This window comes from Salvelinus alpinus, chromosome 2 (genome assembly GCF_045679555.1).
Source record: "Salvelinus alpinus chromosome 2, SLU_Salpinus.1, whole genome shotgun sequence".
Classification (NCBI taxonomy): domain Eukaryota; kingdom Metazoa; phylum Chordata; class Actinopteri; order Salmoniformes; family Salmonidae; genus Salvelinus; species Salvelinus alpinus.
In genome coordinates this window covers 70,617,805-70,633,729 of record NC_092087.1, presented here as the reverse complement: position 1 = coordinate 70,633,729, position 15,925 = coordinate 70,617,805, and the positions used below count along the sequence as shown (strand labels likewise).

Genomic DNA, 15,925 nt, shown 5'->3' with positions numbered 1-15,925 from the left:
CAGTCCGCACATGTCCACATTGGGTGTGTGTTTAAAATGATTATAGTTCAAAAAGTACATGTGGTATAAACAATTGTTTGAAAAGCAATCTAAGTTGAGTCAGTCTGCACATGTCAACTTTGGGTTGGTGTTTGTAGCTGAAACAGTTCAAGAGCAGTGGCAAATCCACATTTTACGTTAAAGCTTTTATGCCAATTTCAAACAGTTATGTTCAAAAAGTATACATAGTATCAAAAAGCTGTATACAAGCACACCATTCCAGACCATCTGCACGTTTTATAATAATAATAATAAGTACGTCGGATGTAATAAGTATGTAAGAATAATAAGTATGTCGGATGTTCGAAGTTGTTCTGGCTTTCAGCAAGCACATCCAATGATTTGACATGTTAGCACAAACAGATCTGGGACCAGGCTATTAGTGCGCTGAGAATAAAAACATACTGGTTATTAATCATTATAGTGTAGCCTACATTCCATGGATGGGATGGATATGCTCTTTTTGAGCAATTCAATTATCTATTTGATAATAGAATATAGAGGACTCAAATCTAAAAAGTTGTGATGATGTATTCTTGAATCATGCGGAAATGTTCCCAATTACTTTATTTGGAACAATTTATGTGTGCGCTTTGTACACCAACATTTGTTGGCTAATTGTTGAAAAGGGCTATACACTTGTTTTTCTGTTATGTATTTGCAGCAAGTAATCAACGAGACTAGACCTTTAAATACAACCTTTGGATACGATCACGTGGTACGGTAGCTCCACTACAACCTGCGTTCTCTTTGCTACCGCGTCTGGTTTTGCGATTAAAAAGGTAACAATTTTCCTGTAGGAATTTGCAACATATCAGTAGCTACAGTAGCCCTATTGCTCAACAGATTATAATGACAGCCAACCCTTGGATTGAAGGGAAATGACAGTCGTTTATTTGTGCATTTTAGCGTGATATCTCCTGAAACCGGGAAGGGACAGCAAGGGCACATCGCTAACGTTACCGTTTATATAGGCCCTATTTTAAATACATGTTTGACTAAAGCCCATTTTAGGCTATAATGTCTCCACAAGACTTCGATCACATTGGTTAAAATGTTTCCGAATTTTATAATAGGACAGCGTTACTAAATAGCCATGTTGGTAAGAAGGAGACGGCAAGGACCATTCGGATTTGTAAAGATTACCGAGAAGTGCAGTGCACAAGACTGCCTCCTTATCGCTCTGTTTGAGAACGGATGGGCAATGCACTAGTTGACAGGAATAACATATTATACCTGAGACTTCCCTAAAGATACTGTATCTTTACAGGGATGGATGCCTTTTGTCACGTGTGCCCATTCTATAGGTTTCTTAGGCTATTTACAATAGTCAAGAGTGGGAAATTAAATGGAAAAACTGTAAAAACATGACTAATTGATAGTGAATAGTGACAGTGGTACACGGTATGTGTATATTATTGAGTTTGCTTAAACACTTCTACAATTTATTGACCAACATAACTATGAGTATTCCTGATTTTACCAATGTATGACTAAGGCTAGGACTTTTTCCTGATAATTTGATCTGACCAGGAAAAACTCCTGGCCTCCGATATGATAGCAGTTTATTTCCTGGTAATATATTTATGGTGTTTGTTTGTCCTCTTGTTCATGCAGAATGGCAGAGCCTGAGCCACCCCTCTCGTGTGACTGCTTTGTGTCCTTGCCCCCTGGCTCGCAAGATGATCACGTGATTTTTGGGAAGAACTCAGACCGTCCTAGAGATGAGGTCCAGGAGGTTCTTTACTACCCGGCAACCAGTCACCCATCTGGGACCATGCTGGAGGTAAGCTAGGCCTAGCTTCACTTCTCCCCATAGCTTGACCCTGCTGCAAATTACAAGCCTGCTGCCATCTTGGATCGGGGCTCTCTTGAAAAAGAGATTTGATCTCAATGAGATTAAACCTGGATGAAGCATGGATTTGAGTTCTTTAACCATCTGCCCTCTGAACATTGTATGTAGGCCTGTAGTCAGAGTTATGTTAAAAATGGTCACAACAGGTGTTTTGCTCTGTGACAAACATCACTAATTGGATTAGAGTTGTTTTCACTGGTGAGCAGTCAGTCTTGGCAATATAACGGAGAAGGGTTATCAAACCTCTAAAATACCCCACCTAGGTATACACAATCAACATTTTCTAATTTACTATTCTCAAAGTTTAAAGTTTGAATGATAGACTATCATTTATATGTATTTTCACGCCTTTATGTTATCAACGGTTTATACGACAGGCTTAAGGTATTGGCTGAGTATGTGTTGGTATGGTTTGCCAGTAGATTTGATGTTACAATTTTAAAAAAGAGAATTGAACAACAATGTAAATCTCCATCTCTCCTCCTGCAGTGCACGTACATTCAGATCCCCCAAGCAGAACACACCCATGCTGTGGTCCTCAGCCGGCCTTCCTGGCTGTGGGGGGCCGAGATGGGGGCCAACGACAAGGGGGTCTGCATCGGGAACGAGGCTGTGTGGACCCGCGAAGCTATCGATCCAGGGGAAGCCCTGCTAGGAATGGACCTGGTCCGGTAAGCCCGGCTAACCGTAGGCCAGCATACCAAACAGTAGTGTTGTTTTGGGGGCCAAGTGAATCCGAAAGATAGAGAGACGAGCTGGCTGGGCTGGCTGGCTGTTTGGTCAGGTTCCAGGTTCCTGACCGAGCGGTCTGACTTGCCGGGCTATTTCAGACAACATTGGATCCCAGGACCAGGAATGATAGGGTAGCACTACCCTTTGAGAATCAATTTACTAACTTCAGAATCACATCACTCAAAGTTTGGTGTGAATAATCAATGCATTGATGTAATTGGTAAATTTGTTGAAAAGTAGATATACTTAGTCAGCCCGTAGACAGAAAAGCAATATAGGGCTATGCAGTAGCAGACGGGCTACTGTAAATGTACTAGGTAGATTTCCTTCATCACAGGTTAATACTTACATGTGTGCGTAGGGACTAGTCGTGTAAACAAAGATAGGCCCTACTGCCGAAACATTTCTATAGAAGTTTTGATTGAATCTGGCCCAAGTGTGTTTTCACTTATGTCATAAAGCTGCCTTTACATTGTCATAAGCATAACATTTAAAGGATTTTATAACCCGCACGCACCATGGAGCGTATTGAAGTGTAACGCTGAACAAATCATTTTAACAGTTAGCAGTTGGCAATGGCAGCCGCAGGTTGGTCCTGTTGTACCACTGACTGCAGTGATATAGCAGCAGCAGGACTAACCTACTCCAGGGGTTGCTGCTCTGTGGCTGACCCTATGCTGCTCTGTGGCTGACCCTATGCTGCTCTGTGGCTGACCCTATGCTGCTACCAGCCTCGCAGCTGCGTGTATGTGTGGTGTCCGTGGAATAATATAAGACAGAATGTACTATTTGATTCTATTCTACTCATGATCTATTCTATTCTACCACTATTCTATTCCAGTTTCCCAACCCTGGTCCTCGAGTACCACCAACAGTACACATTTTTATTGTAACCCTGGACAAGCACACCTGATTCAACTTGTCAACTAATCATCAAGCCCTCAATGAGCTGAATGAGGTGTGTTTGTCAAGAGCTACAACAAAACATGTGTACTGTTGGGGGTACTCGAGGACCAGGGTTGGGAAACACTGTTCTATTCTACCGGTATTCTACTCTATTCTACTCTACTCTACTTTATTCTACTCTACTCCACTCTACTCTACTGCTCTACTCTACTGCTCTACTCTACTCTACTACTACTCTATTCTATTGCTTGACAGCTTGGGGCTTGAGCGTGCGGACAGTGCCTGGGGGGCGGTGAGTGTGATCACTGGTCTGCTGGAGCAGCACGGCCAGGGGGGGCCATGCAGGGAGGACCCGGCGCCCTTCAGCTACCACAACTCCTTCCTCCTGGTGGACCGCAACGAGGCCTGGGTCCTGGAGACTGCCGGCAAGCTCTGGGTGGCACAGAAAGTCACAGGTGAGGAAACTGTTGTAACACCGTGGGAGCTGTAGTGTGAATGGACTTTGGGGGGGGAAACTGAGGGTGGCACAGGAAGTTACATGGTGAGAAAATTGCTCTAACATCACTGGAGCTGTAGTGTGGACATACGTTTTGAATCAGAGTTTAGTTTTGGGGTAATCTCTGTTAGGAAGTCAAATCTCACGTAACTTGGTCAGCTGAGTGATTCATTTCTTTGTTCACACAGTCCGTGTTAGAAATTGAGAGTGGCAAATATGAAGTCTCCACACTCGCATAAAGAAATCTCTCAGCCAAACCCCCCCCCCCCCCCCCCCTAGAACCAAAGCAGTTTTAGCACTGCCTTCACCCAATCATGATATGTGCAAATAACCAGTGACGAAAACCGCAAAACCGGAACTAATGCTGCTCCTTATCTCATACATCCCATTCAGTCTCTGCAGATTCTTCAGTCTACAAGAAAAATCTGCCCACAGGAGATTATTTTTGTGGTTTTACCCTTATGGTTAGGATAGTGGGAGGGTAAGCTGTGTATATCTGTGCATATCTGAGCAACTTCTACCAGCAGCATACAACCATGCACCCCCCACCTGTCTTTGCTTCCCACAGAGGGGGTGAAGAACATCTCCAATGCGCTGACCATCGGGACGGATATCTCGGCTGAGCACCCAGAGCTGCGGAGTGTGGCCCAGGCCCAGGGTTGGTGGAGCGGCGAGGGAGAGTTCTGCTTCAACGAGGCGTTCAAGTCTGAAAACCCCCCCGCCAGGATGGAACTGGCCAAGAAGCGCTACAGTGGGGGCACACAGCTCCTCCAACAGCATGATGGTGAGGGAGACTATTCTTTCTATTCTTTTCTAATCTAATTCAATTTCTTATAACTGTAAAAACTCCCGAAATGATGTTAAAGCAGACTCTATTAACAACACTATACATGGGTGGTTCGGTTGTCGTATTGCTTATACAGCTATTTTTATTACATGTAATAAAGGCCTGGTATCCCCTCTTACCATAGAAAGTACGTTACATGTAACTAGCTATGTAATTTCCTGTCTCCTGCCATTTCCTGTCTCCTGCCATTTAATGTCTCCTGCCATTTCCTCTCCGGTCGGCTTTCCCATAAAAATAGATGACTAATAACCTACTCAGCTGATACATTTTCTGGGTTCCCCAGGTTCTGTGACGGCCGAGGTGATGATGTCCATCCTGAGGGACAAGCCCAGTGGGATCTGCATGGACTCTGGGGGGTTCCGCACCACTGGCAGCATGGTGTCCATCCTGCCCCGCGACCCCAGCCTGCCGTGCATCCACTTCCTCACTGCCACCCCCGACCCCTCCAGGTGCGTCACCTCACCGGCCTGGTCCCTAACTAATCACTCTGACCCGAACCCCATTGTTGTCTACTCCTTGTGTTTAATCTAAATGAGCTGGATAAGTGTGTGAGAAATGTTTAGGAAACTCCTCCTAGCTTACCAGAGAGCTATGTGGTAATGTTACTATTTTGCTGATACCTTTCCAGTTCTTTCAGATTGGCAAGAGGGACTCAACAAGGGTGTAGGAGAAGTGGCAAGGGATTGGTTTGGAACCAGTCCCAGGAACCCCTCAGGCTATCTAGAAGTGCTTCTTAAGATTCAGACTCAGATACGCTCTTTGCCATTTATCTCTGTATCGCTCTTTTTCATCTTCATCATTTCCCCCTTTGGCAAAACTGATTCTTGATAGGAGTTTCTCTGTGTCTGTGTGTTTCATTTGGTCCTTACCCCCTCCCCTCCTCCTCCTACGGGACTGTCCTCCGTCCTGCCAGGTCTGTTTTCAAGCCTTTTATCTTCTCTGAGTCTGTGACCCCAGTGTCGAGGGTGATCTCCCCACAGTACGGCCCAGACGACCCGGTCAGGAAGCAGCCGCGCTTCCAGAGCCAAGTGGACCGCAGGCACGACCTGTACAAGGCCCATGAGGGGGCCCTGCAGACTATGGAGACCAACCCGGTACGTGTAGAAGGGGTTAGAATGAAATATGGGTCGAATGTAATAGGCTACACTTTCATAGAGTATTTTTTTTAAATATATCTTTTTATTTTTTTTTACATTGATGAGTGTGGGTATGGACTGATGGATATTGTGTTACGTACATCACCGACTTTGAACTTTTTATAATTCCCTATAAACTTCACAAATTGCTGTTTGTCAGGTCTTCTCTGCTTGTGCACGTGCTTGTGTGTGGGGGGGCATTCATGTGTGTATTTTTGCGTGTGTCTGTGTGTGTTTCTGTCCCTCAGGACGCAGGGAATGCTCTGACGGAGACATTGAGGATGTTGGAGGGCCAGTGTCTGACGGACATATCAGCCCTGCTCAGTGGAGAAATACCAGCAGATGAGGAACTGGGGGACCTGTTCTTTGACTGTGTGGACACGGAGCTGAAGTTCTACCAGTGAGGAGGTAAGGTGTGTGTGTGTGTGTGTGTGTGTGTGTGTGTGTGTGTGAAATACAGTGACCTTCTCATTACGCCAATGCTGCCTCCAATTTCTCTCTGTTACAGCGCCCTCATGTGGAGATTGCTAGTGCTTGCAGATCGGCAGGAGATGGCCCTGGGACTGTTACATCCTGTGCTCCTGTTAGATTGGCTCCCACCAGTCTCACGCATACGAACTCCCTGATGCCATTCCATCCATCATTAACACAGAATATAAATGTCTTAACGTTCCATGGGATTGGAGCAACATTATCATTTGTATCACTTTAGGGAGCAATGCTCGCCCCACATTAGTGAGTATGTGATAGACCACTACAGGAGTGTACATTACCAGTCAAAAGTTTGGACACACCTACTCATTCAAGGGTTTTTCTTATTTTACTATTTTCTACATTGTAGAATAGTAGTGAAGACGTCAAAACTATGAAATAACACACATGGAATCATGTAGTAACCAACAAAGTGTTAAACAAATCAAAATATATTTTATATTTGATATTCTTCAAAGTAGCCAGCCTTTGCCTTGATGACAGCTTTGCACACTCCTGGCATTCTCTCAACCAGCTTCACCTGGAATGCTTTTCCAACAGTCTTGAAGGAGTTCCCACATATGCTGAGCCCTTGTTGGCTGCTTTTCCTTCACTCTGCACTCCAACTCATCCCAAACCATCTCAATTGGGTTGAGGTCGGGTGATTGTGGAGGCCAGGTCATCTAATGCAGCACTCCATCACTCTCCTTATTGGTAAAATAGCCCTTACACAGCCTGGAGGTGTGTTGGGTCATTGTCCTGTTGAAAAACAAATGATAGTCCCACTAAGCGCAAACAAGATGGGATGGCGTATCGCTGCAGAATGCTGTGGTAGCCATGCTGGTTAAGTGTGCCTTCAATTCTAAATAAATCACTGACAGTGTCACCAGCAAAGAACCCCCACACCATCACACCACCTCCCCCATGCTACACGGTGAGAACCACACATGCGGAGATCATCCGTTCACCTACTCTGCTTCTCACAAAGACACAGCGGGTGGAACCAAAAATCTCACATTTGGACTCATTAGACCAAATGACAGATTTCCACTGGTTTCTTTGCAGCAATTTGACCATGAAGGCCTGATTCACGCAGTCTCCTCTGAACAGGCGATGTTGAGATGTGTCTTACTTGAACTCTGAAGCTTTTATTTGGTCTGCAATCTGAGGTGCAATTAACTCTAATGAACTTATCCTCTGCAGCAGAGGTAACTGTGGGTATTCCTTTCCTGTGGCGGTCCTCATGAGAGCCAGTTGCATCATAGCGCTTGAAGGTTTTTGAGACTGCACTTGAAGAAACTTTCAAAGTTCTTGAAATGTTTCTGGGTGGACTGACCAGTAATGATGGACTGTCATTTTCTCTTTGCTTATTTGAGCTGTTCTTGCCATAATATGGACTTGGGTCTTTTACCAAATAGGGCTATCTTCTGTATACCACCCCTACTTTGTCACAACACAACCGATTGGCTCAAATGCATTAAGAAGGAAAGAAATTCTATAAGTTAACATTTAACAAGGAACACCTGTTAATTGAAATACATTCCAGGTGACTACCTCATGAAGCTGGTTGAGAGAATGCCAAGAGTGTGCAAAGCTGTCATCAAGGCAAAGGGTGGCTACTTTGAAGAATCTCAAATATAAAATATATTGAGATTTGTTTAACACTTTTTTTGGTAACTACATGATTCCATATGTGTTATTTCATAGTTTTGATGTCTTCACTATTATTCTACAATGTGGAAAATAGTGAAAATAAAGAAAAACCCTTGAATGAGTAGGTGTTCCAAACTTTACTGGTACTGTATGTATGTGACTATGTGTAGATCTGTTTCACATTAAAACACCTACTGTAAGTACACTATTTGTAAAATGTGCTATTCATTGTTACAAGTGAATGGGGGTTAGTTGACTGACTGCCCCATGATAATTAACTAATAAAATTTTAGCTCTGTCTGCTGATGTGTCCTGTATTTATTAACACTGTAGTTTAAAACAAACACTTGCGGTATTCAATTCAGTAATTCAGTATGTACTGACGTATTTAGTAAAGTTAAGTAAAGAATTCAATAAATGTACAGTTTTGTTCAAGTTTGGGAAATTCTAACTCCGTGCTGTTGGTGGAAGTGTTGCACTTCCAATCCTATAAAATATCCTAGCTCACAGCTTCAGAAGTCACCTAACCAAAGATTGTCTATTATATTGACAAGATCTTTAAGTGATCGCTCTAACAATGGAAATACATGTCCTCAAAGATTGAAGACACGAGTCTCCACATCTGTTTTTCAGTGGAAACGGAAGTTAGGCTGAAAATACTGTATCCGTGAAAACCGGAAACATCCGCTTTCTCCCAACCCTGCTGGAGAGGTATGACTGGGAAAGCTAACTAACTGTGAAACCACAGTTTATAAACCTTTTTATTTCTACTATAATACTACAATTTTGTTTTCAAGTCAAAGAGCTCAGTTGCAGGGCGATCAAATTTTTTTAACCCTCAAAATCCAGAATGAGACGACACACAACATATGATGAAGACCTGCGAGATGCTACCAGGAGGAAAAACGAGAAGGTAAATAATAATTTTTGTCAGTTCTTTCACATGCATTTCCAGAAGTATTTGCTATGTGACTATTTACATTTGGTGATTTAATTCATTTGCCGGTCCATCCTGACTGGCGTACTTATGTTTACATAGCCAGCCTGCTCTGAAAATGACATTAGCTAACGTTAGCTAATCTGACGTAAACTAGCTAGTTGCTAGGAAACTCTGATCTGCTTCTAAAATATGTGGACTGGATTTTTTTTTTTTTATATAATGTTTTTACAAGTTTAATTCAATGTAACGGGTATGACAACCAACTAAACTGTGTCTGACCTACCGCATGCACATCCACATCCAAGCATTCCTTACCAATTCTCTCAATTACCAAACTTCAGGTTTTATTTTGAAGATGCATATATTGTACATTTTGCAAGTTAGGAAAATAGTGTGGTTTGCCAAGTGGATTCTTCTGTTCCATGCGCTGGCAGTCGACATACAGAACAGAGAACAGAGTGTAGGTATGAGTTTCCTCCATGTATTTCCCGACACATAAAACTCACACACAGCTAACTCTCTCACTTACTATTTTCTACATCTACTACTACAAACCCAAGGTTAGTATTTTATTTTATTAGGCGCCCCGTTAGCTGTTGTCAAGGCAGCAGCTACTCTTCCTGGGGAACGCAGAAATAAAACATCACGTCATGCAAAACATTGTGCATCATACAAATCCACATTCGCACCACTACATCACAATTGTACATACAAATTTACATTGCTCCACTACTACATTACATTTTGGGAGAGAGAACCCTGGTAGCATACTAGCATGTCTTGTGGGATATGTATGGGTGTCTGAGCTGTGTGTTAACTTATTGAACAGATAGTTTGGTACTTTCAATACCACCGGTGTAACGCCGTTTCTTTGACCCCCCCCCCCCCCCCCCCCATCCCCCCTTAAAATAAACCGATGGCTGTCCATGGTGCTGAAATTGCGAGGGCATCTATAGCTTTGCTGTGGCAAATGGATAAATGTTTATTGGTAGGCCTATTTGGTAGTCATTTTCTCATATTAAGCCTAACATTTCACGAAGCTATACATGTTGTCGCAATGCTGCCATTTTTAGACTGCTGACTGGTGGCAATAATGTAATTCAAGTTGGAAATTCAAACATTACAGATTGTAAAATAATGTTTTTATGCAACAGCATACTAATCAGCTACCATTTTTTTTTTTTTATAATAATATACAACTGTCCTGTATAGGCTACCTGAACCTGCATGACATGAACCGTCCTAGGGCTCTCTCCTAGCTTGGATAGAAAGTTGTTGTATACCAGTCTATTAATGCCAACTAATACAGTCAGTTCCCCTTCAAAACACTAGTTTACTAGGGATTGTTTCATTATTCAGTCTACATTCTATAGCTACAAACCCCCGTTTAGTATTTTATTTTATTAGGCGCCCCGTTAGCTGTTGTCAAGGCAGCAGTTACTCTCCCTGGGGAACACAAAAATAAAACGTCATACCACCGGTGTAAAATAAACCGATGGCTGTCCATGGTGCTGAAATTGCGAGGGCATCTATAGCTTTGCTGTGGCAAATGGATAAATGTTTATTGGTAGGCCTATTTGGTAGTCATTTTCTCATATTAGGCCTAACATTTCACGAAGCTATACATGTTGTCGCAATGTTGCCATTTTTAGACTGCTGACAGGTGGCAATAATGTAATTACTTGTTCAGTAATTAAAGTTGGAAATTCAAACATTGCAGATGGTAAAATAATGTTTGTGCGCAACAGCATACTAATCAGCTACCAATGGATTTTTATAATATACAACTGTCCTGTATAGGCTGCATGACATGAGCCGTCCTCGTGCTAGCTCCTAGCTTGGATAGAAAGTTGCTGTGAGTAAAACCAGTCTATTAATGCCAACTAATAGTCAGTCCACCCTCAAAACACTAGTTTACTAGGGATTGTTTCATTATTTCAATGTACATTCTATAGCTATGTACTGTATTTAGCGGCTTTTTATCAAAATTACACATCAAATAGCCTAACAAGTTTTCTCCCGAGTGGCGCAGTGGTCTAAGGCACTGCATCTCAGTGCTAGAGGCGAAACAACAGACCCTGGTTTGATCTCGGGCTGTATCACAACCGGCAGTGATCGGGAGTCCCATAGGGTGGCGCACAATTGGCCCAGCATTGTCCAGGTTAAGGGAGGGTTTGGCCGGGGTAGGCCGTCATTGTAAATACGATTTTGTTCTTAACTGACTTGCCTAGTTAAAATAAAATAAACTGGAAAAAAGTACTTGGCTTGAGGGTAAAATCAGCCACTATCTATTGTTGAACTCAGCGGGTTTTGACTGGCTAATAGCCTACACAAATGGGCTGCAATATTCAAGGTAAATTAAATCTAACTTGAGAGAGTCTCCTGAAGTCCTCATTTTTTTTGTGTGCAAATCTTTTCACCGCGGCCTGTAGATCCAGGTTGCGGACCGACTGTTTTCTAAAAGGAGTATTGCCAACCCAGACAGTCTTTCCTGAGACATGGTGCATTATAGGCCTATGTCCATTGCGCTGCACAAAATGTAAACGTATTCTTGAATAATACATGCCAAGATATACCTGAGATAAGGGACTGTTCATATTTGCAACCACACAACTCAAACACCGGTTCACCAGTATGAACGAAATCGCAAACCGCTTTTTTTGTTCAAGCCTCAAGAACGGTTGTCCGCCAAATATGATAATCTGTGTTTGCATCTGCAAATGTATTGTCTGTCCAGTATCCAGACGACATGTCCCTAGAGCTTCCTATATGTTAATTTCTTTCCGTAACGTGTTGAAGCCGGCAATTAAGGAGAATGAGAGGCAGAATTAAAGGTGTTGCAGAACTGCTGTATTTGAAGCACAACTCACTTCTGACCAATTTCCCGGATGTTGCTATGGCAATCAAGCTGTTTTTACAATCCTGTAACAGTCGCTTCTGCGGAGAGATCGTTTTCTAAACTAAAATTCATAAAGAACTAACTTCGAAGCATTAGGTTCTCGGTCTGATATGCGCATTTGAACACACGAGTAAGCTCCACTCATTACACCGGCGCCGTCATAGCCTTGACCACGGCATTTGTTCACCGATATCCCCTCAATCAGTGATTGTTTTTTTACATTTTCTTCAAGGCCTGAGGCACTTTTTCGTTCGAAGAAAAAAAAAAAAGCCCAAGAAACAAACACTTAAGCTTACATATGGAAATTAAAAACGTTAATATGAATTACGTTTTTGAGTGTTACTGTCAAAATGATGATTAAACTAGAGAAAATAGATGGACTACTTTGAGCCAGGAGAGACTGACATACTGTTGTGGATGTTAGCCCTCCGTGTACATTTAAGGGCCAGACATGCTACTCTGTTCTGGGCCAACTGTACTTTGCCTATGTCTGTCTTTGCAGCACTTGACCATATAACTGGTATGAATCTTGTCAACCTTCATCAATTTTTAAGGTATAGAGCAAGCAGCTGTCTTAGTGGATGGTTATCCATTGATATTCTCTCATGTCTCCTGTTAGGACCCTGAGGATAAACAACACGAATCCACCATTTACTCATTCAGGACACAGGAGCAGGACACAGCAGCCACAGGCTTCCAGCGCTTCCTTAATGTCCTCAACAAAGGGGTGGACATCACCAAGCTCTCAAAGATTGTCAACAACGTGAATGAGTTACCCCCTATGCAGGAGGGCCATCCCAAGACTACCTACAGGAGTGAGTATAAGGGGGCCCCAGCTCAGAGCTCTCAGGATTGCTCGGGGCCCCACAGTAGAGCTCTGCCACAGGACCACAGTCACTCACACATTCGTGGAGAAAGGAGGCCGGATCTCCCACACGGCCAGCTCCAGAGCCTGCTGGAGTCCATCGGGCTAGACCTGGGGGTGGAGGAGTTGGGCCGACTGTCAGACCGGACCAAGGAGAGGCTGTACGGGATGAAGAGAGACCAGGAGAGGAGTTCCTTGACATCAGACAGGCACTCTAGAACTAGAGACTGGGACAGAGAACGAGACGAGGACACGGAGAGGGACGGATCTAAGAGAAACGGAGAAAGAGACCAAGAGAGAGACTGGGCCAGTTCTGAGCGAGACCGAGAGAGAGACGGGGACAAATCTGAGAGAGATAGGGACAGGCGCTCTAATACCAGAGACAGGCACTCTGGTCCCAGGGACAGGCACTCTAGTACCAGGGACAGGGACAGACACTCTGGTACCAGGGACAGACACTCTGGATTCAGACACTCTCGTACCAGGGACAGCAACAGGGACAGGCGCTCTAGCACCAGGGACAGCGAGAGAGATAGGCACTCTGATACCAGGGACAGCGAGAGAGATAGGCACTCTGATACCAGGGACAGCGAGAGGGACAGGCACTCTGGTACCAGGGGCAGGCGCTCTAGTGCCAGGGACAGAGACGAGGACAGGCGCTCTAGTGCCAGGGACAGAGACGAGGACAGGCGCTCTAGTGCCAGGGACAGAGACGAGGACAGGCGCTCTAGTGCCAGGGACAGAGACGAGGACAGGCGCTCTAGTGCCAGGGACAGGGACAGGCGCTCTAGTGCCAGGGACAGAGACGGGGACAGGCGCTCTAGTACCAGGGACAGGCGCTCTAGTACCAGGGACAGGCGCTCTAGTACCAGGGACAGGCGCTCTAGTAGCAGGGACAGGCGCTCTAGTAGCAGCGACAGAGACAGGGACAGGCGCTCTAGTAACAGGGATAGAGACAGGGACAGGCGCTCTAGTAACAGGGACAGGAACAGGCGCTGTAGTACCAGGGACTGTGACAGAGATGGCGACTGGGACGAAGAAAGCGGCATGGATTGGTATAGGGACAAGTCCAAGGAAAGCTCTGCTGAGCTCAACACATACTCCAAGGACCCTTCTCACCCTCCTAATGCATCAATGATGGCGACCTTCTCCACCACCCAGTTCTCTCTGTATACCAGCAGACCCTACGCCAATGCCTTCCCTCCAGGTTGGGGTTATCCCCCTGGCCTTATGCCCCCTAACTTTATGCACCCTGGGCTTATGCCCCCTGGTATTAGGCCCCCTGGTACCATGCCCCCTGGTATTAGGCCCCCTGGTACCATGCCTCCTGGTATTAGGCCCCCTGGTACCATGCCCCCTGGTATTAGGCCCCCTGGTACCATGCCTCCTGGTATTATGCCCCCTGGTACCATGCCTCCTGGTATTAGGCCCCCTGGTACCATGCCTCCTGGTATTATGCCCCCTTTTACCATGCCCCCTGGTACCATGCCTCCCTTCCCATACCCCCCCCCTGGGTATCCACCCTACCTCAGCGCCCCACCACATTACTCTAATAGCACAGCAGCCTTAAGCCAGACATACGCATACACACAGGCTTCTAGAAACCTCCAGCTCTCATCTACTCAGCCTGCCAGTAACCACCAGTTAGCATATATCCCACTCCCATACAACCAGCCCACTGGCACCCTCCAGCAGCTAAACACCAAGTCCACTGGCAACCTGCTCCAGCTCATGAACCTCCAACTCCCAAACAGCAAGCCCGCTAGCACCCGCCAGCTCACATACATTCAGCCAGCTAGCAACCCCCAGGTCAAATCTATCCAGCCTGGTGGGACCCGGCAGCTTGCATACATTCAGCCCACTAGCAACCCCCAGGTCACATCTACCAAGCCCGCTAGCACCCGCCAGCTTACATACATCCAGCCTGCTAGCAATCCCCAGGTCACATCTACCCAGCCCGATAGCGAACTCAAGTTCACAAGCACGGCTGTACTGACGCCAGCACTGAAAGTGTTGACCCCAGGCCCCATCTCCTTGAGCAAGGCCCAACAACTGAAGGAGCCGTCACCCCCCCGCTGTCTGCATTACGTTAAGACGGTGGTGCCCAAGGGCAGCAAGCGCCGCATGAGACGGTCAAGAGTCACGAGAAACAGGCAGGCGTTTGAAGAAAGGTGTAATAAATACAGGAAAGAGGTTCTGAGAAAGAGGAGAATATATCGAGATCTCCAAGGGAAGAGAGATGGACTGATTGCAAGAGCTGCAGCGAAAGTGGCCGCTCAGTTGGCTGCAAAGTATCCCAGGGCCCTCTCTGAAGCGGAGGCAGAGAGCGATGTTGAAGGGGAGAAAAAAACAATGCCTGAAGAAGTGATTAAGGGGAAACTAAAGAAGAAGGTTTGTGTAATTACTTCTGGAAGTACAGTATTATCATTGGTATGATAGACCTTGGCTTACTTCTATGCTGTTCTCACTTTGTCATTATTGCTTGTGTCTTTTTACTAACGATGTTATTCACCATTCAGTCATAATTTTTATTGACATGCGAGTGTATACCCTTTCTCAGCTTGAAGAGTTCAACCTGAAGATGAAGCGGAAATCGCCGCAACAAACACCAACATAAACTCAAAGGCAGTTTGTTGTAAGTAAAAGCAGTAGAAATACTCCATTTATTTCATCAAAGAATCTGTATTCTGGCGTGTTTACTCCACTTTGGTGAAATTTGTAAAGTTGAGTTGTTAAGTTAATGACCCTGGAATATTTGATTTGGGTCAGTTATACAGTGATTCTCTTATCAAATCAAGAAAGCATGACTGTTTTTCTATAATATATAATTCGTCTCAACTCTTCCTCTTTTCTGCAGATCTTCACTTGGCATCATGAGCTCATCTCCCACTAGAATAGAACCTGCTGCTGACCCATCCAGACCCTTTGGACATCAGTTGGCTTACATTCTTACCTATCATCCATTTATTGATTTGTAATGATGCTAACAAAGGATTTGTTATCCTTGAGCCACATCCTTTAAGGCTACATATTAAAGATTTTTTTTCAGTGTATGTTCAGATTGGATTTATATGTAGTAGCATGGG

General features: G+C 44.7%; 2 protein-coding genes across 2 annotated transcripts; both read left to right on the top strand.

Annotated features, from left to right (window-relative positions):
- Window positions 1–708: 708 nt before the first annotated feature.
- On the top strand, window positions 709–8,435 carry LOC139567618 (secernin-2-like). The gene is made up of 9 exons (XM_071388988.1): window positions 709–821; window positions 1,657–1,825; window positions 2,384–2,565; window positions 3,788–3,987; window positions 4,597–4,812; window positions 5,159–5,324; window positions 5,789–5,969; window positions 6,260–6,419; window positions 6,520–8,435. Exons 2-8 carry the CDS (start codon window positions 1,658–1,660, stop codon window positions 6,413–6,415), a joined length of 1,269 nt encoding a protein of 422 aa, XP_071245089.1. The 5' UTR covers window positions 709–821; window position 1,657; the 3' UTR covers window positions 6,416–6,419; window positions 6,520–8,435.
- Window positions 8,436–8,792: 357 nt separating this feature from the next.
- LOC139567590 (protein starmaker-like) lies at window positions 8,793–15,892 on the top strand. The gene is made up of 4 exons (XM_071388958.1): window positions 8,793–9,048; window positions 12,594–15,230; window positions 15,400–15,474; window positions 15,697–15,892. The coding sequence occupies exons 1-3, from the start codon at window positions 8,986–8,988 to the stop codon at window positions 15,454–15,456; spliced, it is 2,757 nt and encodes a 918-aa protein (XP_071245059.1). The 5' UTR covers window positions 8,793–8,985; the 3' UTR covers window positions 15,457–15,474; window positions 15,697–15,892.
- Window positions 15,893–15,925: the final 33 nt, after the last annotated feature.